This window comes from Pocillopora verrucosa, chromosome 11, assembly GCF_036669915.1.
Source record: "Pocillopora verrucosa isolate sample1 chromosome 11, ASM3666991v2, whole genome shotgun sequence".
Classification (NCBI taxonomy): Eukaryota; Metazoa; Cnidaria; class Anthozoa; order Scleractinia; family Pocilloporidae; genus Pocillopora; species Pocillopora verrucosa.
The window spans coordinates 18,234,180-18,261,759 of record NC_089322.1 but is presented as its reverse complement, the minus strand read 5'-3'; the positions used below and the strand labels follow the sequence as shown (position 1 = coordinate 18,261,759).

The 27,580-nt window shown below is 38.1% G+C and overlaps 2 protein-coding genes across 3 annotated transcripts; one reads left to right on the top strand and one right to left on the bottom strand.

The window, feature by feature from the left end:
• The first annotated feature begins 2,069 nt into the window (after window positions 1-2,069).
• LOC131777195 (C-reactive protein-like) lies at window positions 2,070-7,906 on the top strand. The gene is made up of 6 exons (XM_059093428.2): window positions 2,070-2,126; window positions 3,759-3,885; window positions 4,275-4,489; window positions 4,832-4,865; window positions 6,189-6,429; window positions 7,254-7,906. Exons 2-6 carry the CDS (start codon window positions 3,783-3,785, stop codon window positions 7,639-7,641), a joined length of 981 nt encoding a protein of 326 aa, XP_058949411.2. The 5' UTR covers window positions 2,070-2,126; window positions 3,759-3,782; the 3' UTR covers window positions 7,642-7,906.
• A 6,169-nt stretch (window positions 7,907-14,075) lies between these two features.
• LOC131777226 (monocarboxylate transporter 13) lies at window positions 14,076-27,324 on the bottom strand. 2 transcript variants are annotated; one of them, XM_059093468.2, is made up of 5 exons: window positions 27,300-27,324; window positions 18,156-18,387; window positions 17,041-17,609; window positions 16,009-16,378; window positions 14,076-14,554 (listed from the first exon to the last, which is right to left on the bottom strand). In XM_059093468.2, the coding sequence occupies exons 2-5, from the start codon at window positions 18,370-18,372 to the stop codon at window positions 14,364-14,366; spliced, it is 1,347 nt and encodes a 448-aa protein (XP_058949451.1). In that variant the 5' UTR covers window positions 18,373-18,387; window positions 27,300-27,324; the 3' UTR covers window positions 14,076-14,363. The 2 variants fall into 2 exon arrangements, with proteins under 2 accessions (XP_058949451.1, XP_058949450.1); XM_059093467.2 differs by lacking the exon at window positions 27,300-27,324 and adding an exon at window positions 21,365-21,784.
• Between the last annotated feature and the right edge of the window lie 256 nt (window positions 27,325-27,580).

Sequence of the window (27,580 nt, the reverse complement as noted above, 5' to 3'; positions counted from 1 at the left end):
TTCCGTGCCGATAAGACTGAGATGCTACCAGCCGTCCACTTTCGTGTAAATTAACGAACAAATCTTCGTTTTCCATGCGGATACTTATTATCTACGATTATCTACGTCTACCTCTGTCTCTAAACTTTTTAATTTCTTTATGTATTTTATTTAGCCTATCAATTTTTTTTAATCAATCGCATCATTGAAAAAATACAAACAAGTAAACATATCTTTTTTCTACTTAATTCTGAGGAGATAGCAACATCAAACAATATCAGGACCTCTCGCCTATCCACTCTAATAACAGATGTTGAATTTCAAAATTTTCCTTGAGATGAGCCCGATAAACATTCCCAAAAGAGGATTGTATAAAAAAGGCAGTTTCGACTGTCTTCGCCCGGCATGCAATGAACATTTTTACTGCTGTAACTGGAGATTCACGGACGGTAAGTTTATGAAAGAAAGCGGAAAGCTTTTCACCATCGAGTTGACTCGCAATTCAAGGACACCTACAATCGACTCTCGCCCTGCGGACACCTCGCTATTACAGACACCCCGCCATTGCGAACAAGGGCCCGCCCCCAGGTGAAACGCATAAAGAAAGGATTGAAGTAAACTCCCGTTATTACAGACACGGAAATGCGACACTTTTATGCTCCCAGTGCGAAATTTCCCTTGTTTTTTCTCTTGCTATAGCGGGCACTACGTCCAAATCCTGACTCATGTGATAAAAAGCGAAATTAAGATAAAGGAAAACAAAGAAACCCTTTCTTCTATTGGGTGCGAGTATGAGAATTTCCTGCTCGTAGCCAGATCTTTTTCCGGTTCGTGAGGCCACGTTAAAAACTTTATGTTTGCATATTAGGCGTCTGCTTAGAGACAAAAGGTTTTTTTTTTTTTCTCTCGCACTCCACTATTACGGACCCTCGTCATAACGGACACTAAATCTATCTATCTCCCCCCCCCCCCCCTCCTGGGGTGTCTGCAATAGCGGGAGTTGACTGTATAAGAATTGACAAATAAAGCGAAGCTAAGTCAAAAGCATTCTGTTTTTGTATGTACTGAGAGAGGATATCATCTCTTGCTCTCGTGTTACGAAATCGCACGACTTCTGCTTGGTCCAAGAGGAAACAACAATGACGAAAATATTGCACATAAATAAAATATTGGCACACTCAATTTCAGATGAAACTGTCAAAGATCAGTTGTTGCAAGACCTGTACTTGTTACTAGATATCTGACATTTAACAATTTTCCTTGTAGTTAAGAAGTACTTATGTTCTTTTGAGATCATACTAATTGTAAGTTTTGGTTGTGACAGTGTACCGTTTACGTGCGAGTAATCTCTATATCCTTCAGAACTATGTACATTTAATAAATATTTCGTTTTTGCTTCCCAGACGTTAAATAATGAATAGCCTTTAAGCAAATTGATGCATTGTAAAGAGTTCGTGAAAGAGAGTAATGTCAACACGATTTCATTCTTGCCGCAGAAATGATTAAGCCATTTGTAGGAGGTTTTCGAAATAAATTCGTTTGGTTTTCATTTCACAACTGCAAATAATTTCCTAAAAGTTTAGCCGGCCACGAATAGACTAATTATTTTGTTAGATTCCTAAAGTGGCTTGGAAAGCTAAGGAAGCTTTAGGAAACTTTAGAGAGAAACATTGCAATTTCATACTAACCCGTTTTTCCTTTTTGAATAATTATCTTGCTTTCAAAGAAGAACTCTTTTGGTTTTTAGGATATAAAAGATTATAATTACAAACAGTTGAAAGGTAATCAGCCAAATAATCTTAAGGAAAAAATAGTGTATGTAGAAACGTGTATGTAACGCAAATTACATTTGGCTTTTTGACAATTTCAATAAACCACATAATACATTACTTGGAAAAGTGAAAAGGTAAACTTTTAATTAGAGTAGCCTCATACTGTTTCCTGATTACTCTCAAATCACTATCTGATTGGCTGCGATACAAAATGTAATATAAATTGGTTTGTCAGTTAAAAGGATGTTAATGTAGCTATATAATGTATAATTCATTAGAAAACTTCGTACAAGAGACAAAAGTTTATCGTCCTCACCATGTATTGTACTTAGGAAGCTTTGTCAGCTTTCGTCAAGTTAGTTATCGTCTAAAAAGGTACATCATATCATCATTTTACTGTAGTTAAATTTCAGGGATACTTTTTTTTTCAGTAAGGTGCTATTCTCAAAATACTAACTAAAAATCTATCAATCGCTATACGAGACCCTAATATCGAAATCAATATTCGTCCTACTTTGAATTGTGAATATTGACTGATTCAGTTTGTTATCCACGACTTTAGCTACGCTAAAAGTATGAAGAATCCCTCGAAGGTCTGCAAAGTAAAAAATCTTTAATCTGCCAGGATTTTCATGACATCAAAACGATGCACTTAATTGTAAAAGTATTTGCAAGTACACATTGCAGATGGTTAATTAAAACTGAAAACTTTATGGCCGTCATAGCATATGTTCAAAAACATGCTGCAGGGAAAATCGTTGGTAAACTGAAGAATAAAATTTTTTGGACTATGATTTCTAAGAATTCACTCAGTCAGATTGGCTTGTATAAAATCGTTACTGCTTAAAAAGCCAGGCTAAATGAGAGCAATCATGATATTTTGCGTATCCTACAGGTTCCTGTTGTATTACAGTGAAAGTTTTAAACGCAAAGAGATACTCAGTCGTAATAGAGGAAACTTTTACCTGAGCGATATTAGCTAAAATTCAAGCTACAGTGTTTAAAATGTTATAAAACAATTGGTCCATCGAGAAATGAAGAATGTGGCAAGAGGTTACAGTTATTGCCCAATATGCCTCGAGCTACGCCATCTTTTGCGCTCTCCAAATTTTCTATTTGTCTCTTATCTTGATGTTTAAATGCCATATTAAAAGATGTTATGAAACAAGGGACCAAGTGAAAAAAAATTAAAGAAACCAGTTCTGTTAAGTCCTTTTTTGCATAAAATTGCCATGATTTTAATTTTTCCCTATGCATATAATACACTGCACCTGTTAGCTGGGAGGTTTTCCCAGGGAACCTATTTATTAGGTACTCTGTACTTCAGTCGATTTGCCATATATAATTGTTTAAACATAGTTTCAAGAGTTAAAGTTTTTCATTGAAATGTAACGAACAGCAGGATTCCATTGCTTGGGCAACGTTACCACCACCTATTCTGTCGATAATGCAATAGATCTACTGTAAATATGAAAACTTTAAAGAACTGCTTTTTGGCTCAGGAAAGAAAAACAAAAGTATGGTGAAATCATTTAAATGTCATGCAAATAACATGAATCTTGCCAGCTCGCAGAGACTTCGGATACAGTGATCTTCACCAGAATCACATAAGCTTTTTTTTTCTAAATGTGGTCTAGATAAATCGAATGTGAAGGAAATTGTAACAAACTTCGTCTCGATATTTCCGCAAAACTTTTGGACGAAAAACATATCTAATTCAGATTTCGGTTAAATCAGCGACAGAGGGACCTCTTGGTACCTCTTGTATTTTGCGATCGACACAGCTTACATCTGGCATGCGTGCATCTACCAAAGTATAAAAGTCTTAAGTTTTCCTTTTCCAAACTCAAACATGCAAATTGAATGGAAGCAGCTCTGTAGTGAGGTGGAGTTTATTTAAAAAATTTTTACGTGGGAATCTTTTTTTTAATTTTATTTTAAAGCTAGCAATTTATTTTTTTTCCTCTTTTTTTCCTCATGCAAAATTGAAACTTGTGAACAACGTAGAGTGTAGTCAATGACTAAACAGAGATGAGGACATTAAGGCCGATCTTCTTTTCCCTTCTTATGGCTGAAATGGCTGTCTACGTGTGTCGTGCGTGCGCAGAAAGAAGGGTCTTCGTTGCCACTGAAGGTAAGGCAGATTGCTTTGAACACTGACTGGTTAGCTGGCTGACTGACTGAGACTGATCGAAAAGCTATGTGATTGGGCCAGCAACCAATAGTCTATCAGATTGACTACCTTGCTTGTATCTCGGCCGATTGCCTCATTACCTGATTGCCACATTGTCTAACTGACAAACTTTTTTCTGACTTATAGACCTCCTGACTGGTCGACTTACTCACTACGATTGATCTTTACTTTTTCCTTTTGCCTGCACTCCAGGAATTAAACTATGAACCACTTGTAAGCAGCCGAGATCTTCTCACCCGAACGAAACTGATCTTAAAATAGGGGGGGGTGAATCAACCTTAAGTTTCGTGATATTATCACTCAGTTTGTTCAAAATTACTTTTACCAAGGACATGCTCTCTCTAGTCATGTAATATCATCTCATCAAGTTACTTCTCACCGAGACTGCCACTTCCTTTGTCTTGAGCGCAAGAGATGTTTATCTTACAACTATCAATATTTGCCGCCTCCGTCGACTCAGCTGTGTGAACTTAACGCCGCCACAGGAAAGATGTGTCCCCGTAACATGATTCAAAAAACAGGATTCAAATACTACGAAGACTATGTAAGTTGAGATTTTTCATGTTAATGGCTAGCATTCACAGTGCTCTTTCCATATAGCTGATTGAGCGCAAACGAACGAGAAAATGTAAGCATTCTCAAGCTGAAGAGGAGCACTCCTGCAAATGGAATGCTTCACTGATCATGATTAAACCCATTTTTATTTCACAGTAAGTTCGAACATTAGTGGTTCAAACCTCTGACAGCATCACGGTCCAAACAGCAATTACTGGCCATCAACTCTCTCTGGTTAATCCTGTGAAATTATGTCTTTAAAACAAGTAAATGTTTGTTAGTCGGTAGCGATCTAGTTGCGTAAAATTAACATGATTCTATGTCTTTCCAGAATGCATCTTGCGATAGCATTTGTCCAGAAGGTGGTGAGTTCCTTAAACCTTTTGTCTTTATTCTATAGCGCTACTTTGTTTAAATTTCCCTCTTAACAATCCTTAAAAGCATCGACTAGCTTCAGATATTGCTTTCCGTGCAAGTGATTTACATGGCCAGTTAGTGGCTTAACATCGTTAATAACTTTGCATTTTGGACTTACTGATAGAAGTGGGCCTTAATCCAAACTAACGAGAAGCATATCAAAAATTAATCATTATAAATGTAACCAGTTTCACGTATACTTAAATTACTATTACCATGTCCAACAACTCAAAACCACTACCATTTACGATTAAAAATATAATCATAAAAATTACAATTTCTTCGATTGTGATTTGTTTAAAAAACTACTATTTTCCGCTAATTCATTTCCCAAGTTGTTATCGGACAGTTCAATAAGCCAATCACATTCAAAGTTGTAGTTTAAATCAACCCATCAAACAATTAAACAATTTATGCCTCCATCGTCAGTCTTTTGAAGCAAATTTTCCCTTTCTTATAATTTTCATGATTAATTGGTAGTAAGACTTCGTGTTGTCCAATTCCGTTCATATATACTCGTGATAAACAAATCGGACGACCCCGCGTTATCACCCCTATGATTACAGACCGAGTTGGACTCCAATAAATCCTATTACCATTACAAATAACACCAAGCTCAATAATTTAATTACCTGATAAAGTTTTCTCGGTTACTCACCGCTTTGTGCCTTACCTTGCCTTATGCAACAGAAGACTGTGAGCCCAGAAAGGGCGCTTATTTTGGACACCATCAAAAATATCGCAAGGAAAATTATTACTGTAAATTTGCTTTTTTTTTCGCCAAGGTCAGCGTGAACGAGAAACGCACTGTGGAATTTGATCATCACCAATGAACAATTGAATAAGAAAGTGACCAAAATGAACGTATGGATGAAATCCCTTTTTGATAACGTATAATAGGCTTGTGGAGCGAGCAACATCACAACGACTTAAGAATATGGCCATAGAATTTACTTTGAATTTACCTGTTTGAATGTAATTTATATTATTGATATGGCCCAGGGGCATCCTACCATTTTACCTCACTCTTACTCCATTTATGGTTTTTTTTTCCTTTACCACTAAAAATGTCACAGTAAATCAGGAATCACGTTCTGTCTTTTTATTCTCCCTTAAGACGTTAAAAGTTCCCATAAACCAAAGCGAACCTTTCCAGATGGTTCCCTGACAAATAGAAACTTTGCCATCATTTTTTCTTCATTGATAATTACGTAAGTCTTCTTACATAATTTTTTTTTCTTTTTTTTTCTTTTTACCCGGTTTGATTTTAGACGCCAATTTGACAGATTTCCAGCTTACTTTTTCAAGCAAGGCCGTGACAAATTACGTGAGCCTGGATGTTCAAAGTTGTGCAGAACCGCTGACGGCTTTCACTGTGTGCTTGTGGTCGAAAAATGTCAACATTTCGTATGGTGGATGCCTTTTCAGCTACTCGCTAACAGAAGAAGCCAACGAAATTTTAATCTGCGACTACGTAGACCAATTCATTTTTGGTGTTAAAGGAGACGTAAGGTAAGAGATACGGACTCAGGTCTTTTTTAGCAACATGAATAAAATTCCCTTTCATTTGATAACACTTGTATCAGATCATTATACAAATGGCAAGAGGGGGATATGTGCTCCCTACCCCCCTCCCTCTAAAAAAAGAATTTCCAATCTCCCCCAGTCTCCGAGGCGATGGATAATAAATGTCCCTAAACTGATTTATAGCGTTGATGATGTGCAGAACCGCTGTCTTTTTTCATTGCGTGCCCGCGGTCAAAAGAGGAAAAGTGTTAACATTTCGGATTTGCGAAAGTTTCATGTTTTTGCTAAAGCCGATGGGAGGTTAATGATACGGAATCAATTCAGTTGTTTGTAATTGACAATGAATCACCTTTAAAAACACTTGTATCAGATCTGTCTACAGGAGCCTTTGGTAACATGAGCACGCAAAAACTAGGAACTAGGGTCGCTCCATCAGAGTCTATCTTGGTTTCCAAAGTGCGAAGCGACTATGAGCAATGCTACCCGTTCTAAATGGAGTACTTATCTATAGAAAGTAATCCTCAACTCTCTTACGCAACGCATTCGCCCGAATCGCCCCTGATATGCATCCCCACAATCACCCCACCCACTCCTCCCTCAAACATGTCATAAATTTTTCGTGCAGTTTCCTAGTAATTATTTAAACTCCCAGATGAAGAGAAGCATGGAAAGAGTATAGAATCTTGCCCAACAACAATGCAAGAGTTACTGTGTCTCCCACAAAGCTAAGGAATAAATCAGCTTAGTGTGATCAAGTATTTACAGATACTTATGTATAAATAATTATTAATAAGCTAATCCTCTTCTAGTGATATAGATGTGCCTCATAGTGCAAACGTATTCCTACACATATGCGCCTCTTGGGAGAACGCCGCTGGATCGTGGAAATTTTATTTGAACGGCTCACTTCTACAAAGTGGCAGCGATTTTCTGACAGATGAAGTGATCCCTAGTAATGGCATTGTTATTCTGGGTCAGGATCAAGATGACTATGGCGGAGGATTTGAGCAGGAACAAAGCTTCGTTGGTCAAATGCACGGGGTGAATATGTGGAAGAGAGCTCTGACGGCTGAGGAAATTTATGAATTGTCGAAAAATTGTTCTTATGGAGTTGGCAATTTTATGAGTTGGAGCCATTTTTCATCAGGTTTAAACGGAAATGTGAGCCTTACATCTCCAATTACTTGCCACCCATAAGGTGATTTCGAAGTACGCAGAAGTGTTTTTGTTGATGATAATATGATGATAAAGTTTCCTAAACCAATTTCGAATACAAGTGCAAGTTAACCAAGCATACACTTCTGTGTCGAATATTTTATTACACCTTTTAATATCTTGCGTACCAGTGGAACAAAATACGGAACAGGAATGAACAACGCGGGAGCCGGCTTCGTGCGACCACCGCTACGACAACATAAAAGGGGGAAATCGGGCATGTTTTACTCTTAATGAAACTGTAAACGAGTAGATGTTTAGGGAACTGTCCGTTATGATGGATATGCGACATGTAGCTATTTCCGAGCACCATTTTTCTTAGTAATTTTTCACGAGAAAAAATTAGTGTAAACGTATTGTAATAAAAATCATCCTAATCACAGATCTAAGTTAATTCGCTCTTGCTTCTCTTATTCTCGACAATGTAAGTCCTTTGACTAATTTAAAACTAAAGAAGAGATGTTTTATTGAAAAAAAATTTCAAAAAATTCAGCTGAATCATTCCTGACCAGTTTCTCTTTCAAAAAATATCCACTTTGTTGAACGAAATTAGGGTTTTTTGAGCCCTTGTGGCGGTTATTTTGTAGTTTATATCGGATTTGAATCTCATTGAACTGAATTTCATGAAATATAAAATATACATTTCTCGGCTTTAGCAGTTTCACTCCCAAAACTGGATCTCATGAAATAGAAAATATCTATTTCTCGACCTCAACCATTTCACACCCAAGATCTCCAACTTAATTACTTTCTGGTATGCAATTCTTATGATGTTAATTTGGAGAACTTGGTTTTTGATCAACTAATAATAATTCCCTGATTGATATTTTTCTTTATTCTCATTACTTCTCTGCTTGATATTGTATTTATGTTGCGAGGAAAAAAATCTGTATTGGCCACTCATGGGAGTTAAAGTGTTTATACTCTGCCGTTTCGATTATATCTGTTGTAATAACTTGTAACACTTAGGTATCCTAAGTTCTCATCATTAAGCTATTTCAGTAATTTGCTTAGCTTCTTTATGTATTGCGTGTTTATTTCTATCGTTGGAATAGATATATATTCTTTAACAAGGCCTCACTGAAAATAAGGTTTACAACGAACGCGTCTGGTAAAAAATTAATACCATCATTCTCATTAGGAGAAGTTTAATTACTAAGCTAATTTAGAAGTATAATTTGCACCTTAATTCTAGCTATTGTTGTGTTGCACGCTTTTCATAGCTCAAACAATTGAACACTGTTTGAATCTGTTCTAGTATACTACCACCTTCTGGATGATAAGATTTCTTTGCTTATAAATGATATAGATCGTATCGTTGGCAAGTCAGATCAAATAACTAAAGAAAATGACGTAAAGAGACCGTGTGTGTCTTTGGAATGATGTAGCTGGTTATATCTCTTTAATCTGGCAAGAGATTAACTAAGGCTAAATGTAATTATTTTGTATAAATTTTATGTGGTTTCACCCTCTAGTTCATTATTTTTTAATTTCATCTTTGCTTTCAGTTCCACGGCAGAAGCATTTCGTGTCTTACAGCTTTCAATGAAAAGTTCCACTCGTTAGCCAGTTTAGATTCTCCCTCTTAAACACAGGATTGAAAAAAGAATTTCAAAATGATTAATACTTCAGCTATTTGTTTGCGTGCAAGATGTCTGATATTCTACGGAAAGTTGCCTTCACGAAAAATTAGCAGTATGGTAATGCTAGCTTTAAATTTTAATGCGAAAGCAAATTTTCATAAGCCTTCTGACGGCTCATTAAACACTTCGTAGTCCGTATTGTCACACATAAAGTCATGTAGCTGTCTTTTGGGCGTTTGGTTAGATTAGGACTTTGAATGAGGTACAGTATCTCAGTTTGAATATCATATCTCATATCACTTAATATTTAACTTTTAATATATTTGTTATATCTGCCGATATCATTCAACTATGATCGAAACTCTAAACTCTGAAAGGGACTAATGCGCTTGGGGCAAGGGACAACTATCAGTCGAGCAAGACACAGACTCCGAATTGGAAAGATTCTTCACTCAGATTGACTTAAAGACTTACAGCCGACCGAAAGACAAACAGGCTGACTCATCCATGACTGATCAAATTACTGACCAAAGTACTAAATTTACGACGGTACAGACAGAGAGACAGACCGACCGACCGACAAACAGATGATCACATTAATGTCTACCTGCTTCTCGCCTGCCTTTCTGCCTGCGTGCTTGCCTGCTTAACTGACTTAAACCTACCTCCCTATCTGACTCACTGCCTCTCTAGCTGATAGAGTGCCTGCCTGCCTGCCTGCCTGCCTAACTGTCTGACTGCGCAAGTGGATGTTAATGATGAAATTATTAGATAAACTAAGCAACTGACACTCCAGTGTAGGTGGATGTAAACAACAGAATAATTTGCAAAACTAAATATTTAACACTATTGTTTATGGTCGATTCAGTAGGAAAAATGCCGCGTATGTTTCACTCTCTTCTTCTCTTCACCTTTCACCTGAGCCTCGTAACTGCTGAGAATCAATGCAGGACAGAAGTGAACATGCCCGGTGTCGCTCTGAGAGGTTTTGTGTTTAAGAACATGACAGTCACAGCTCCGAGCAGGTGCGATGCCAAATGCTTAGGTGAAATAACCTGCCAAAGTTATAACTACCACATGGAGAAGAACATTTGTGAACTGAACAACCGAACCAAAGAAGCAAGACCTGAAAATCTCCGCTCCAACACTTCGTGGTTTTATATCAGAAGATTAATTGAAAGAGGTAAAAACTTTCCTAAAATAGATTTTTTTTTCTCAACTGAAACGAATTTAATATGGTCGTAAAAAGTACTCTTTGAGAAGTCCTAAAACGTATAACCTTTGGGAGTAAATGAAAACAAGTTTTTATAGTTTATAGGGAGTTTAGTATTTTCAACTGAGTTGATAGCCTAAATTGGCCTCTGTAAAGAGAATCAAAGCCGACATTTCGAGCGTTAGCCCTTCGTCAATCGTTCTGACGAAAAAACAAACTATAGTATGCGTCTCTAAGAAGGTATTTACTTCATTCTCAGTTGAATTACGCGAATGGAACTCCAGATATTGAAAGGGTTCATTTCATGCGTCTCGATCTTCAGTCATTTGCATTTGCTAACGGCGTAATATCTACTTTCTCCGATGGAGCCAAAAACACTGCGGGTTATATGAAATAAAGCGCCAATACATCTTTCGACTACTGAAATAGTACTATCATTTCTAGAGTCATATGCTGTCTGAGTTAATGAAGTAAATCACGATTAACAGCATGAATTAATTGATTTATCCGCACGTCCATCGGCTTTCAGTTCCCCTCGGTTCCATTCCAGAATTGGCAGCATCATCTTGCCAGGAAGTGAAGGCGAGCGAAGGTCCTGACATCATCAGCACTAAATACTGGTTGGATCCAAATGAGAGTGGAAAGCCATTTTTGTTTTACTGTGACATGAACCGAGAAGGTGAGTCGCCTTAAATTTATTAGTAATAAAGATAGGGTGCTTCTTTCATTCTTTCTATTAGTCCACTTGCCTGAGCCTTGTTAATTTATCGACGCAGAGGGGGGAGTGGGGAGGAGTAATATGGAGGATTTTGGGTAGATCACATGGTTTTCAGGGGCAATGGAAGGGGATCAGTCGTCTTTCTCCGACATGGAGGTGGATTATAGGATATTGACTGCTAATTAAGTGCCAACCGGGCGGGGGGGTTCGTGTTCATATGGATATAACAGAGCCTCAGGGGAGGGAAAATCAAATAAATATTATGGGAACACAACCAAAATCCTCCAAACTTACAAAGACGTAGATATAGAAGTAGAAAAATACATAGAAAAATAATAACGACAACAAAAACATACGAAAAAAAGGATCAAGTTAATTATAATTTTCTTCTTGTAATCATGGTACCTTTGAAACAACCGGTGCCGCTCAACTTCTTTCAAGTCCCTAAAATGATCTTTCTTTGAGAAGGACAACCTACAGTCATAACTTATCTTGCAGATCCTGCATCAAACTTCCAGCTTTCTTTTGACGACAAATCCGTCTCAGATTACGCACAATTTTATATGGATAGTGATTTTTCTCCGCTTAACGCTTTCACCTTGTGTCTATGGATGAAGCCTGCCTCTCAATTGGATAGTGGTTGTGTTTTCAGTTATTCACTACCAGACGAGCAAAACGGAATTCTGATTTGCGACTACGTCGAGAGTTTGATGTTTGTGATATACGGCTATATGAGGTAATAGTTACTTTGCGATAATATATCATCTGCTTGCACGATCAATTAGATAACTGGATAACTGAGGAGCTTTGTAAACAACTATTATGGGCTCAAATTGTATGAGAGTTGTAAATTGTATGGGCTCAAACTGAAGCCTACAAGCGCATTTTCTGCCTCCTTTTAGCTAAACAAGGTCACGTGAAGGCATACGGCAAACGGTAGCCGAAAATATTTAGATCAAAGGACGTAAAAGAGAACGAAAGGAATCCTCATAATGCTTTTTGACTTCTCTGAATAGGATGCTAGTATGGTCTCTCAGCCGGGTTCGCTGTCACATGATTTTTTTAAAACACTTCTGAGTACCGCGAGGTTAAGCGTTGTAGGAGCAACATATCCACCTTTAACCTAGAATAAAATCAGGCATCTTGACCCAGAATCTTGCACCAACAGTAAAGTTGGATTGTCTCCCGAGGTGACATACCCCAGCTTGAAACTTTGGACAGTAATTCCCGTATGAGGGCAGTACAGAATCGATTACGTAAGCAGTGTGAGAAAAAAAGCTAGACGAGCCCTCATGATAATAGCTTAAAGAAAAACGGAAGAAAAAGACGGAGCAACGGTCATAAGATAAAATGCTTGTCATACTTATTGACTGGGTTTCGTCAGGTTGGTCAAATATTTCCAACATCTGACTCTCGGTCATGAGGCACGAAGCTCATGGTCATGGGGCACGAGGCAAATATTCTCCTGATCTACCCCTACACTCGGCCGATGAGTATGTAAAAGTTTCGCTTCCTTTCGCCGAATGCTCTAGCATGTCTCCCTCACAAATCACGCTTCTCCCATCTGGCTAAAAGGAAAATTAAAAGATGCTAAGCTGGGTACTCAACATATTTTTGTCCGTTGTGTTTGCGAGCTCTTTTACTAGTTGCGCTTCAAAACGAAGAAAGTATAGGTTACGAAAAATACCAGGGAGCTAAGAAAGAACCCAATGAATCAGATAAGCAGACAAAAAAAAGTTGATATATAAGCCCTTAAAATATCAATATGACATATCATTAGATACTTTTTTCCTCTTAAAGAAATGTATATTTGCCTCGTGGTGATGAAGAGCTGATTCACATATGTGCCGCGTGGGAGAACACCGCTGGATCGTGGAACTTTTACATAAATGGCTCACTTGTGCAAAGTGACCTGGACTTTGCGGCTGGCCAAGTGATCGCCAGTAGTGGTATTTTTATCTTGGGACAGGATCAAGATGAATTTGGTGGAGGTTTTGAGCAAGAGCAAAGCTTCTTTGGCCAGATGTATGGCGTGAATATGTGGGATAGAGTACTGACGGCTGAAGAAATAACCATCATGTCCACAAATTGTACATTTGGAGTCGGTAACTTTCTGAGGTGGAGTGACTTCATTCCCGGTTTGCATGGGAATGTCAAACTAACTTCACCAGCGTCTTGTGAGCCATGACGTAACAGAATGCCTTTATCCTGCCTTGAATAGCAACCCAGGACCATTCAAAACAAACATGAAATGAAAATAGAAGCAGGATACCATACTTATATGCCACGACATCAAATTGATTTATTAATTGATCTTCATAAGTTATAGCAGTCGTAATCAAGCTTATTACAGCTTTAAATAATTCAAATTTATTCACCACGGATTCCATGATATCTTTGGGAGAAGTGATACTTACCCTTGGCGGAAATGAATGCGCGCATATAAAAATTTTCAAAGGATGTAGTCCCTTAAACTAGCTAGAATGACTACAGTAATCCTGGGGTCTCGTTATCGCTGTAACCAGGAGAGGAGTATGAATCAACAATCTTCATGCCAATGCATCAAGAGGAAACAGAAAAAAAACTGTCCTCAGCTTATTTCTATCATTTTTTTTTCTGCAATTCTCAAAAGAAAGCTCTGTAGAAAACTATCTGAGTGTCTTTTTTATACGAAATACAAACGTGCATTGATCATAATTAGTGTATTAACTGATGAAGGCGTCCGGCGTGAAGCTAAATTTGTGCCGTTTATCGTCGAAGTAACGCTACGCTATGAGAAGTCAGCCATAATAACTCTATACGGTGGCCATCTACATTATCAACACAGCTGATAAAACCAAATTATATTGTTATACCCGACCCCCCTCCCCCCCACCCCCACCACCAACACAGCACACCGTGGTTTCTTTAGAAACTAAGCTCTTTTATTCTTAAACGTGAATGTTCTCGTTTTTGTGAGGGTCAATAGACAGTTTTCTAGTAAGTTGCCTGAATCTTCCAACTATTTCTCTAGCATGTTTTCCTTCAAAATTTTAGGATTTCCCTGAAGTGTCGGTAGTGATTAAAACATGAATTGCGACACTGTTCTCATCACGCAGCTCGAGCACCCACAGGTAAGGTTATACTCAGATGGCACTCTACCCCGACCTCTATTACAATTCAATCAAGCCCCAATCAATGATACAAGAAATTAAACAACAGAGCACTTTTCAACAACTATCAGCGATTCCCACAGTGTCACTTCCTCCTTCTCGACCAGCTTTTCAGGCGGGGGTTTCCTCTTGCAAGATACAGCAAACATTATAGCTGACCCCGCTAGCATTATGGCACCAACCATGTAGAATACTGGGGTGTATGAACCCTCGATATCGGCTACAAGACCTTTGAAAAACAAATAAACAAGCTCATCAAGAGAAGCAAATCACAGCTATATCAAAGGTATAACTTAGGCTACTTAGCACTAAGTTCAATGTTAAATGAGGGTATCAATAGAGTAATGATTTTAGCGGCTAACGGTCTAAAAGTCGGACACGAGACCTTTGAAAACAAATTAACAAATTCATCAAGAGAAGCCAATCACAGCTATATCAAAGGTATAACGTAGAATTCCCAAAACTTCTCCAATGTGCATTGAGTGTCTTGGTGAGGTAGTAGCTTTTACAGCAACGGTTTAAATGTTACGGCTAACGGTTAATTTCTTAACATAATTGTAATCAGAATTTTAAAAATTAATTCCAACTTATTTTAAAATTTTGATAATTAATTTTCATCGTTTTAAAAATAAAACATAAAAACATTTAAGACCAGTCGCTTACTTTCAATTCTGAGATAAGAAAGCAAAAAGAAGCAATATATGTGGCCTACTAATTCAGTAACAATATCACCAAGTATAGAAATATGATGTACATGAAACAGTCTAAGATTTTGACCGTCTTAAAATAACACTTTGTAGATAGGCTATGTTGGTAACAATAACTTTTTTTTACGGGGAACAGTTATAATAGTGTCAGTTTTTAAGCTTAACGGTTCAATATTCGACTGTTTATGGCGAACGGTTAACCCTCAGTCTTTGAGTTATTGTGAACATCAGGTGATTGCCAGGTTGGCCCATAGACAGACAACCTCATGGAATTTAAGCCTTGCATTGTTTTTCTAATGTTCGATGTAGCTGGAAATGGTGACTCGAGTCTTGACGCAAGTGTTTGTGGAAAAAAATTCGTAAATGCAAATAAACAAGGATTTGTTAGCAAAGAACATAACTAAGAATAATAAATCGTTCTCGTTTGATTACAAAGGGCATTATGGTACACATTCACATTGGCATGCACACACGAGATCGTCGCTACAAGCATTTTAGCCTTTGCTCGCTTGTCTACTATTCACTAAATGAATTGAGGGAGTAAATTTCTAAAGGAACTCGATGGTGCCGCATCGGGGAGGGGTTATTACAAGATGGTTTAGATTTACCAACCGAGTTTACGATGCAAATTGGCCACCGCAAAAAAAGTTTCTTAAGCTGACGTTTGAACATTAGCAATTCGTCAAAGCGTATGGTGAGAGACCAATGCTCGAATCGTCAGATTTGATACTCTACAGGAAGCCAATTTACACTATCAAGTCAAATGATAAAACCAAATTATACTAGTTTTTCAGTAAATGTTTCTCGCCTCGTGAGGAATCCTAAGAAAACGACACACACTCTCGTTCCCGAAATTATTAACAACTTATATGGAATTGACATATTACTCTGAGGTCTGAACCAAGAACCTCCCTTGTTTTTCCCTCATTTTCCCTCTCTGGTACGCAGTGTTAAAATTAAATGAAAGTTGATATACCTCCCAGACCAGGACCACAAGCTGAGGATATACAGCTAAGGCAGTTGTAAAGCCCGAATCCGAGAGGTTTTAACCTTTCTGGAAGACTATTCAACACAGCAATGGCAAAACCACAACCCAGTGTTCCATCGGCTAAACCATATACCACGAAGTAGATTATAAAGTGCATATTCGTTGTTGCCATGGGAAACAGCAAGGTGGAGACCCCTTCAAGACTGGCAGCTATGGAATAGATGTACAACATGTTTATCCATGAAACGTCATTTAACCGACCAATCACAGGTCGAATTAGTAAGGAAGCTACTCCGCTGTAAATGTATAAACGTGAAGCTGTCACTTCTGTAGATCCCTTCTCCTCCAAGTAACGGACCTGTTCAAATGGAGAGAGAAATATATATTTACAGATCTAGGAGCCATCAGGGTTAATCGTCCATGATAACGCGTCGTTTTCATTTGATACTAGCTCAGTGTTTTCTTGAGCAGGTTTTACCGATAGCCAATTAAAAGTTTAAGAGGTCTTTACCTCTTACACAAGGCCTTTGTGTCAATTTTTTCCTAGAAGATCTTTTATCAGAAGGAAAATCGTTACACGTTCACCGTCCCACATTTTGTGCTGCGCTTGCATTTTTGTTGCCACGTTCCCACCCGAGAAAGAAACTCAGTGGACGGGTATTAAGCCGTGACCAGCTCTCCGGGTCCTTATTATAACAAGATATTAAAATACGGCTCTGAGTCAGCTCAGCAACCAGGACTTTCTAAAGAAACAGGCCAATGAAAACTTACTTCAGGAAAAATATAGGAGGTGAGGAGTGTGTAACCCTACTCACTCACCAAAATGATTTTAAAGCGATGCACACAAAATAAATATATATACTCTATTATCCCTTCGTTGCTCTTTAACATTGGCGAAGGGATTAAAATTTTTTTCCCCTTTAAATTAATATTAAATTTTGAAGTAATACGTGGGATATGCTTCAACCTCACTTGGCTAATGAAGATTTGACCATGTGATCACGATGGTTTGAAACTTACCATATGGACTGTTGGAGTATAGTGCCCGGTGTAAAACAAGACAGCGGCAGTTGTACAAAGAACAAATTCTTTGTGTTTGAGGATTGAAATGTCCCAGAATTTGTTATTCTCCTTTTGCTGTGAATTCAGTTCCATTTTGCTAGACTCGGCTATTGGTTTATAAACAAAAGCCAGAGCACTTGTCACAACTACAATACCGGCCATTGCTGAAAATGTCCCTCTCCAGCCAAACGCTTTAAAGAGCTCATGCACAATTGGGCTCATAATAAACAAACCTCCACCGGGCCCCATGGCAATAAGACCCAAACTAAGCGAGCGCCACTTTGTAAAGTACTTAGGTACCATTATGTAGGTCAGTATAAATACACCACAGGAGCCAAAACTAAACAAAAATCCGTAAGTAAAATACATGACGTAGAGACTTGTCACTTTTGACGTCACAATGAGACTAGCCGCACAAATTATTGTCCCGGAAAATGTCACAATTCGCGCACCCAGACGATGATAAAGGTTTCCGACTAAAGGTCCAAAAAGTCCAACGCCCATCATGGCAATTGAGCCTACCCAAGCTGAAGAGTAAAAAAAAGGAGAAGGATTTGAATCATAACTAATGATATGACTCATACACCCAATTGCAAATTAGGGAAAGAACATAGAGAATTGTTGATAAATGTTCGTAACAAGAATTTTATTCAGTCTGTGAATCACAAGTTAGATCCCAGAAAGAGGTGGATGACACCACGTCCTGTAACAATTTAGTCCAGATATGTCAAAATTTAAAAGAAAAACACGCACTGCTTAAATGTATTCACGAATAATCAATAACGTAACAGGTAAATTTAGCATCCTTCCCCCCGTTTATTGAGTTAAGTTAAGGAAATCCAGCTTGTGAATCATTAGGCAAACCCTGAAATCGGTCAGCTGGTTGCGTTATTGTTTCGGCATCTCGACCATTTCCTTCCTCCCTTGTGGTCTTGTTCAACAATCATTTCGATGCTTACATTTGCTGGTTATAATTTCCAGCTTTTAATCACCCCACTAATCACAACACAGGCTTTCTCACGCGCTCGTAGATTCGCCTCTTCGCTCCTTAACTAATTTAAGGCATAGCGTACCTGTTTTAGCTTTCCCCTGCTGAAATTCGTCCAAGAGAGCAGGAAACAAGATACCAAAACTATACGTGAATCCGCAAATGATAACATTTGACAAGACTGCGGCAAAACACACCAGCCACGACCAACAGCTATCTTGATAAGGAGAGACCTTTGTAACGCATGTCAGAGTTTTCGCGGTCTTGCCGCCATTGCCGGGAGCCTCGCTTCCTTCATCCATGTCAACCGCAACTAACTGCGAGTAAAGTAACGAAATGAAAATGCTGTTGTGACGTCATAAAAGTGATCGACGTCACTAAGTCATGTCAAAGAAAATATACCGGTTAATGTTTAATGCGCATGTGCGCGAGCGTGGAGAGCAATCATCTTTCCAAACAAAATAAATAAATAAACAAATAGATAATAATAAAGATATATCAACTTCTGAAAATTATATTTGGGTGTTTTTTTTTTTACCCTAAGAGATTTAAGGCAAAATGCAGTCAGAGAGAAGGGAAGGTACGAGATTGATGTGATCGCATTACAGGCTCACAGGCGCTAAGCGGGATCACCATTCTGTTAACAAACACCGAAAAAAAATTTAAGTCACTTTCCCTTGGCTTGCATCATGAACCTTTAAGAATTTATTGTCGACCGATATTAGGTCAATTGTCAGAAATATAATGAAGTCTAACAGGAAATCAGGAAGGGATTTTTGAGTCTTTTCTTACTTTTTGAGGTAAATTGTCTTTAGTAAAAACCTTGCTCAAAAGCGTTTCTTTGAAGTTAAAATAATCAGATCAAAGAATAAGCGTCAAGTTACAAATCCCATACATGCTTTATTTTAATCCAATATGTTCAGGTCACGTTCCTATAGCTGAAAAAAGTCAACGTTTTGTTCAAAAAAAAAAAAAAAAGCCTTTATACGGGCCCAAGTGGCCCATGGGGCCGGTGCTTAACTCCGGTTTTCTTAGGATCAAGCGGCTAGGAGTATTGCTACTCCCCCCTGGATGGGATGCTAGTCCATCGCAGGGTTACCCCCAGCACATTTGCTGGTACTCATTTGTACACCTGGGTGAAGAGAAGCGCTGTGAGAGTAAAGTGTCTTGCCTAAGAACACAACACAATGACCCCAGCCAGGGCTCGTTTCCTCTCACGTGCCTGAGAACAAAGGCGATTTCGCTCCTGATAGGTAAATTAGGTAAGATAGGTAATGTATACTTCTAGAGGAATACCACATATAGTTTGCATGTTATTTCAGTTTGCGTGTTAATTCAATTTCCTTCTGTGATACCCAAGAGTGATTTAAAAGGCTCACGTTTCCTCTCACGTGTCTGAGAACAAAGTCGATTTCGCTTCTGATAAGTACACTAACTTGGTTACGGGCGAAATATAACAGAGTTCTCTTAAGCATCACCGGTCGGAAGCCCTACAAACAGAGCCTTTAAATCATAGTAACCTTGGTAGAAAACGGAAAAAAAAAAAAAAGCGCAGCAAGGCCAAAAGGTTAGGGGAAGCAGTGACAGCGCTGACAAATAATTTTCAACCTTCTTTGATTGTGGGGCTTTTAATAACCCAATTTGCGAGAAAACACATCTTTGTCTAAGAGAAGTGTGTGATCAAAATCCCAAAAACAATGTGGGAATCGGAATCATAAAAACAAATCACACCGAAAAAGGGTAGTTACTGTAGATATTGCCCCATGGCAAAGGCGTCTGTTGAAAGACAAGCAGCTGTATTATTGTCAGTATTAGTTGCCTCTTAGAAGGAGTGTTGCATGAATCGATTTATCTCGCAACAAAAGCCGTTGGCTACGTTGAAGTTAACAAAATTCGAATAGAGGGCTTATCTTGCTGACTTTCATTTAAATTACCTGGGGTGATTTACATTCCGACGTCAGCTGTGGTCACCAGTTGAAAATTATAAGTAAGAAAATAATTCCTGCTGTTGTTATGTAACAAGCTGTGAACAATGAGTCAGTTGTCACGATATGGACACAAGCGCTCCAAATAAATTAATTTAAAAAAAGGAAAGAATATGATATATTCCGGTTACCACAGCCATCAACCTAGCGCCATTGTTTCTTAGAGAATTTTGTGGCCCACCATCTGATAATTTCTTGACGGTGAACACTTTCAAAACAACCGTGGAATGAACCATAAAACTAAAGACGACTTATAAATATTTACATTGAGAAACCTGCCAATTGTTATTCAATCCTTATTTGCATCCACACAAGAAAATTTGAAACAAATTTTCGAATCTTCATTTACCAGTGGTAAAATGTTTCGTTACACCTTAGAAATACGACATAAAGCTCTATCGGATTAAAGATAAAAAAAAATGCCCTAAGCGTCTCTGACAACTGAAACGATACGCTTGGGATCTTTGAGGTTTTTACGGGTTTTTAATTGTCTACCAGCTGGTACTGATCTATTTGGCTCGAATAGTCGAACAAAGCGAGTCAAGATCGTCGCAAGCTAATATCAAAACACAAAATTATAATCTCTAGAACCTCGCTTTTCCTATCAGTTCCAAGCTTGTGGTACGTTTTCGAAACCAATCATTTCACTTTTTATATCGGAAATCATCTTAAGCGCATCGCAAGTCCAGTGTCAAGCTTAAAGATATTATGTTTCTTCGAATTTAACATCTTTGTTCAAAGCGCCATTGATTTCGATCCGAGAGGACACACAGGTCGCAGAAACCTTTTGGTTTCCAAAGAAAAGGAAGATCGACAGATATTTGAATAAGCAAGAACCCCCTGGTGTAGAAAATAAGGAAAAATCGAACCTCGAGCTCGACGCGAAGAGTGGAATCCCCGTTTTGAAAAGGAAAATCGCGTGTACAACACACATGCGAATGTACAATTTCCATTTCACGATATTTTCAAATAAAGAGCCGATATTGCACACATTGAAGGATCGCAGCCGCAGAGTATGTCTGTTTTTTTCCTTCGTTCGCTTGCCTTTTATAAATAGCAAATATAACCGGTGGTTTCGTCTGTGGGAAGAAACTGAAAAAATAAGCGGTGTATTTAACTAGAATGCGACAATCCCTTGTTCTTTGATGCGTTCAATGTCTTCGAAAGCGTTCTTGATTTGGCAAAACTCTCACTTTAAGAGTAGCATCATAATAATCAGAGGTGCCGAATACAGTGCCTGAAATGTTTGCCGGCAAATGATAATGTGTGAGATTCTCTAAATGGTGAGACAGATTCGATACAAACATACCTCATCCTGACTTGACGGCATAACTTAAGGGAGAGAAGATCTCGATGGACTGTACAGCATGCGAAACGGAAAACAGTCCAGCCGCTAAAGAAAATAAGTCGTGAATGGATTATCGCAAAAAAATACCTCGTTTACAAAAGGAAGAAACGGAAGATTGAAACAGGTTTTTCAAGTATTGCTTGAAATCGAAAGCCGGATTCACGCCTTTCTTCTTCTTGTTATCTTTCAACGGAATATTATTTTCAAAGTTCTGGAGGCAGAAGAAAAGAACATTTGAAATCATTAAGGAAAGTTTGAATCATTTTGGTAATTGATTTGAGCAGACACTAATGCAAACATAGCTTCTGCCGATCGTGCGAACCAAGATTCTGTTAACTTGCGGTTGTCCCAATATTTTTCATGACTGATCATGTGTGCGAACACGTGAGGATTTCTTTGGCACGCGAGGATTCTGTGGCTAATAGGTGTCTTGCTGTTCGTGTGACCCAAGGTCTCCAGGCAAAACAAGGGTTCGGAAAACGAGCCCGCGCTCCTATGAGTCAGCTGGTATCATATCACACCAAGGCATCAAGAGAAGAAAGGGGGAATGTCTCTAAAGAAACTGTGGTGATGCGTCGGTGGGAGAGCAGAACTGGGTAATGTAGTCAATTGAGTTGATAACGCAAATTGGCTGCTGTAAAGAGCACGAAAACTGATAAAATGTACTCCACCGTTTTGTTAATTTTTTCTGTAATCCATAAACTGGCCCTTGTCAGGAGCCATTAAATTGGGCTCCTGCCCTTGTAGTTAAGTATTTGAAATATATATATATATATTTAACAAATAGAGAAGCCTTGGCTGTGCTCTGTTCTGTTATAACTCACACAGGAAGCGGCTAGAGCACGAAAGAAGTGTAGGGAGAAACACGAGACGTAGTCGAGTGTTTCTCCCCACTTCTTGAGTGCTCTAGCCGCTTCCTAAGTGCTTTATTTATAACAGAACAGAGCACAGTCAAGGCTTCTCTATTTGTTTTATAATAAAGAATCCGTTAAATTCCCCATGTATTACTTTCAATTTTCAAAACAAACTTTATTTCCAAAGCGAAGAACAGTGTCGTCAGCATGCTCTATACTCTCATAGAGCACGCTACAATAAGCCAATCAGAATCCCTGTTAGAATGGTTCAAATAATCTGATTGGCTGTACAAGACAAAAGCTGTCAAAAGTGTCAAACCATCAAAGTTCAAAAACCATCAAAGTTCACACTCTGCGATAGTTTACAAACCAAAATAATTCGGCAGGTCGAATTTAACACTTTTGCCTGAAGTTTTTAATTCAGAATCTTGAAGTGAAATGTTCAGTGGACTTCAGCCGAATTATGGCTCATAAAAACACGCGGGTTTTTTCACATGACAAGGTAGAAAACAAACTGTTTAAGGCGAGTGTTTTTTAAATGAACAACGGCCGAATTCACCGGAACATGAAGATCGCTCGGGATGACAGCGCCGCAAAACTCGGCTGCAGTGACTGAAGTGACTTTCCACTCAACACATTGGAAAGGATATCAGAGCGAGCTCTTACTTTTTAACTCGAAGGGCGGCCGATGTAGTTTCTGAGGCTTGCTTTACTGTGATGACCGGAGATCGGCATGATAAGTGAGCCGCGATGGACTTCAGCATGATCATATTTGCTCAGATACCGTCATGATTAGTATGAATTTTAACAATTATGCCAGTTTGGTTATATTTTTCATCATTTCTATTTTGTTCTGTTTTGTTTTTGAACTCTGAACTTTATATACTATACGAGTGTTGGCTGTGTTTGATTTTCATTACCGTAGGTAAGCTTGCAATCTAACTGAGCGTTAAAATCTTTAAAACTCGGAATGTCTATTTTGTTTTTCCTTTGAGGATTTTCGTATCTGCCCACGTTTTAATAACGTAAATAAAGGCGCCTGGTATGTTTACAAACCTTTCTTTGGTTCTTCTGTTACTACTTGCCGGCTCGCTTGTTCCGAAATTTCACTTTCAATTATCGGAAAAAAGCTAAAAAGAAGTCACGGAAAAGGTCGCATCATGGTACAATTTGGCAGATGGCGTGACAGCTTTAGCTCAGTTCTATGCTCTATACTCTCATAGAGCACGCTCTTTCAACCAATGACAGCGCGCGTTATATCCGAACTTTATTATAAATATATATATATATATATATATATATATATATATATATGTTTTTTTTTTTTTTTATTTCACGGAATACAGACATGTTACCCTGCATTATTTACGCTTGAAAATTATCGGTGGCAGTCAATGTCACACGGAAAACCTATGCAGAATAGAGGAATCAAACTTATTGTAAGTAAATAAATGAAGGGGATAAGTTTCCAAAGAAACTCTGGTACTGCATTTGGAGCTGATGGTAATACAAAGTGTAAGATAATTTGATTTTATCTGCTGATTTGTAAATGTAAATTGGCCACAATAGAGAGTTCTACGCTGAGATTTCGAGGGTCGGTTATTGAACGCTAGTAAACAGATTTCGCTAAACTAAAACCGACAGAGCTCTTGATGTTTTTTGTTGATAACAAAAATAATCACTCCCCGTGTTGTGAACTGAGTGTTTTGTCTGTCTTTGAATAAATCACCATTTCAGAAACGAGGAAAATACACAATGCACCATAAATGTCTCAGGCTACATACACAAGTTGAATGATTTAATTCCGGATGTATTTTGTATTTCGTTCTAATTTATAGTTTCAGAGCTACGTTGATTCATCGTTGAAACCTTTGGATGGCTCTGAGTCTAAAAAAAGGAAGAAAAACCAGAAAACGAAAAAAGGATAACTTTCGTCGAAGGACAAATCTTTCAAAAGATGACTACAGTTCAATCAGAAAAGGGGGGGGGGGGGCTCACTGAAACTGGTTTGTGTTACAAACATTACAATAAACGGTGTGTCAATAAATAAAAATGATTGAAAATTGTGACATTAAGTATCGATAGATCAAAGAACTGGTGTAATCTATACATTATCCCGCATTGAAATACCACAAGAAATTTTAGATCTCTTTCTTACCAATATACCTCAATAATTTTTTTTTATTTTAGCAGTTTTTTTACCATATTAATGAGTGTAACGTCTATTAATGAGTGTAACGTCAAATGCCAACACATGTCAAGTCTGCTTGCTAAAATAGATTATATTACTGAAATCGCTCCGAGCAAAATGTCGCATGTAGTTTTGTTCGCAAAAATATTTCGCGACAAATACCTGCTAATAAACATATCTTAATGTATTCCTAAGGTAGCGTTGCATAATAATTATCTGATATCGGACTTTTCGTTGATTAACAAGCGGGGCTTTGAACTCTATTCTTGCTCTCATATTTTGATCGGATTTCTTTCCACATATCGCTGTTATAGAAGGATGCAATTAGAGCTACCCCAATTTTTTTTTGTTTAGTTTGTTTTGTTTTTTCTTATTTTTTTTAATTTTAATTTATAACTCAGTACGGGATTGCATTGCTCTTCAAGCTTCGCAACGAGACCTTACTTCAAACCATCACTCTTCCAATCATTGAGAAACAAACGTAAAATTATTTAGGAATTGGCCGCCCAAAGAGATTTTTCAACTTTATAACTCTTGGTCACCCCTTTATGTTTACGCCTTTATGTTTTGTTTGTTTAGTGTCGAAACGCGAGTTGAGATTGACCCAATTCTTTAGCTGTTTCATTCTTGGAAAACAGGAATGATCTTAAGAGTTACGACAATTCAAGCCAAGCAAAATAGGAATTGAAGCCTGAAATTTAAACTTAAAATATAGCTTAAATTCGACCGCATGCACTACTTCAGAAAAACCGCGTCTAAACGCAGGGGACTAGTCTTTTTTTTTTCTTTTTCTTGAAGGATGAGCTTAGATAATTTATTTGGGAACATCTCTTAGAGAGCACTGAATGACATCCCAAAAGTTACGCGCCCATGAGCTTGAAAGTAGACGAGGATTGTTCAAGCGTTTTGCAGGTTCAACATAAGCGTTTGATGCTGGAGGCGAGCAAAGACGATTTTGAAAACCCACTCTAAACTGAAGTTTTCAAAGGGAAAAACCTATAGCCGTAAAACGGCGAAAAAAATTCGTCGTTAGGCGTAGAAGTCGAGTGGCTATAGTATCTAATTTCTTCTTATAATATTACCACTGAATCAAACATTAAAGTCACAAGAATAAAGAAAAGATTCACCAGCTAAAGAAGCTCTTGATTGTTGAGAAAATTCTACTTGTCAGCACCTCAGGAGAAGTATAAAGAACAGTACGGAGAAAATACAAAAACCAGGAGTATAATCTGTATTAGAGGTCTGAGTTCTTGAGTTTCTATCTAAACTTTTCTTCAGATAACATTGCTCGTCCTTTCGCAGCTCATCCTAATATCAGTCAAATATACCCTATCAGAAACACTGTTATATTGATAGCTGTCATGTTTGGCGAAGGAAATCTGCCAAAATTTGAAGGATGTTGACTGTCAAGATTCTTGCGTGCTTGAATTACGGATCAGGCAATACTTTCGGCTGATCTTATTAGGGTAAATGTCATCACACGAAGACAATGTCTGGGTTTTCGGTGGGATGCACTTGAAACTTTCCTCGGAAGGTATCCGGCGATGATAGGTTTCTTTATTCATCTATCTATTGTTTTATTCACAAGTTGATCTTTTCCCGTCGACTTTGTATATCACAAGTTGTTTGCCATACCGAAGAATGGTTGTGAAAGTAGTCATTAGCCGGAGTACGTAAATGCCGAAGAAACATGAAGCTTCAACTGGCGTGAAAAGCCGGGAAATTGAGCCCAAAGGGTGCACGTGGTTGAGAGCAGGGACATTTTTCGTTATGCATGAATGCAAAACAACTACCACCAATTTATGATAATTTGAATTTCTCGAAAGGTCTTCCAGAATTCGTTCCGCAACACTTTCATACCCCAATGGATATGCCTTCAAGGTAATAATGATTTTTCCAGGAATCACATAAACAATCTGAAGCTTCCCTCCGAGGAAGCCTTCGCTCAAACTAAATTTTTTTCATATAACCTCGCAAAAAGGCTTACGGTGGCTCGTCAAATAATCGTGACATGTGCTCACGTTTCTTTGGCTCAAAAGGCATTCACACAGCCCTGGGTTTCGCATGAACCCAAGCCAAGCAGGACCATGCTTGTCTTTAATCTTTTCTACCTCGAAAATTAATAAGAAATGCGCTCCTCTTTATTTTTTGATGAGGGAAAGAAACTCTAAAAAGCCTCAATAACACAAGACAGCTCATCAATGACTTGCAATTGACACCCAATATTTGCGATCTACGAGTCAATTTGAATAATCCTGTGTCACCTTGAACAAGGAGTTAACGTTAAAGAACTTTTCTACTACCCTGTCGTCAATGTGCACATAGTGTCTTAAACGAAAAATCATTTATATGGCTGAAGACTTCAAGCCTAGGGCAGCTTTAGTCCTTGTCATTTGAAACAAAGTCCTTATGTTTTGGTCTTCTTTCTTTTTCAGCTGGCAATTAACAATTTTGGGTCGAATGTCAGGCCAAGTTTAACATCATGGCACGCAAAATTCTTGTAGGAAAATCGACATAAGAGTTCCATGAACCTATCTATACGTGCTCCTCTTTTAGCAAAGTTCAGTCAACAAAAATCCGAAATTGAATATTCGATGTTGTTAAAGTATTGATAAAATCTGATGAAAATTCACACCTTTTGCGGGTAATGAAAGCCTTTCAAATGCAAATATCGTTTTTGTTTTTAGCTTCATCTAGAACAGCGTTGTTTGACCTTTCGATACGACGATGAACGGTTGGTTGTCACATCATAAACACTAAATGTGCGAAACGCAGCGGATGACAAGTGTGTTGGCAAAAAAAAATAATAACGCGAGAGAACGCAAAAACTGCGTTATTAACATGAACTTACCTTCGCTCTCCTGTTTTGCCTCGGAGTTATTACATCACGGGCGACAAGTCGGGGAAGAAAAATAGTCTGAAATATGAGTGGTCAGCGGTGAACTAGCCTTAATCGCTGAGGAGGAGACAAATCATTTGTAGTTGCAGTAAATAATCGTGTTATAGAGCCCGATATTGTACCGATGTACATCGCTAAATAAAAGATCAAGCAATTTTTATAAAAGCGAAGACTGTAACAGTATTGAATTTACCGCTGTAATAACATTGGTGGCATGGAGAAAGGCATCAAGA

Excerpts from the sequence above, each read along its gene's own strand:
- LOC131777195 (XM_059093428.2), top strand. The coding sequence starts at position 3,783 with ATGAGGACATTAAGGCCGATCTTCTTTTCCCTTCTTATGGCTGAAATG. Across the intron at positions 4,866-6,188 it reads TAGCATTTGTCCAGAAGGTG|ACGCCAATTTGACAGATTTC; the intron begins GTGAGTTCCTTA and ends GTTTGATTTTAG. Across the intron at positions 6,430-7,253 it reads GGTGTTAAAGGAGACGTAAG|TGATATAGATGTGCCTCATA; the intron begins GTAAGAGATACG and ends ATCCTCTTCTAG.
- LOC131777226 (XM_059093467.2), bottom strand. The coding sequence starts at position 21,385 with ATGCCGTCAAGTCAGGATGAG. Across the intron at positions 18,388-21,364 it reads TGCCGTCAAGTCAGGATGAG|TTAGTTGCGGTTGACATGGA; the intron begins GTATGTTTGTAT and ends CTTTACTCGCAG. Across the intron at positions 14,555-16,008 it reads TTGTGGTCCTGGTCTGGGAG|GTCTTGTAGCCGATATCGAG; the intron begins GTATATCAACTT and ends TGTTTTTCAAAG.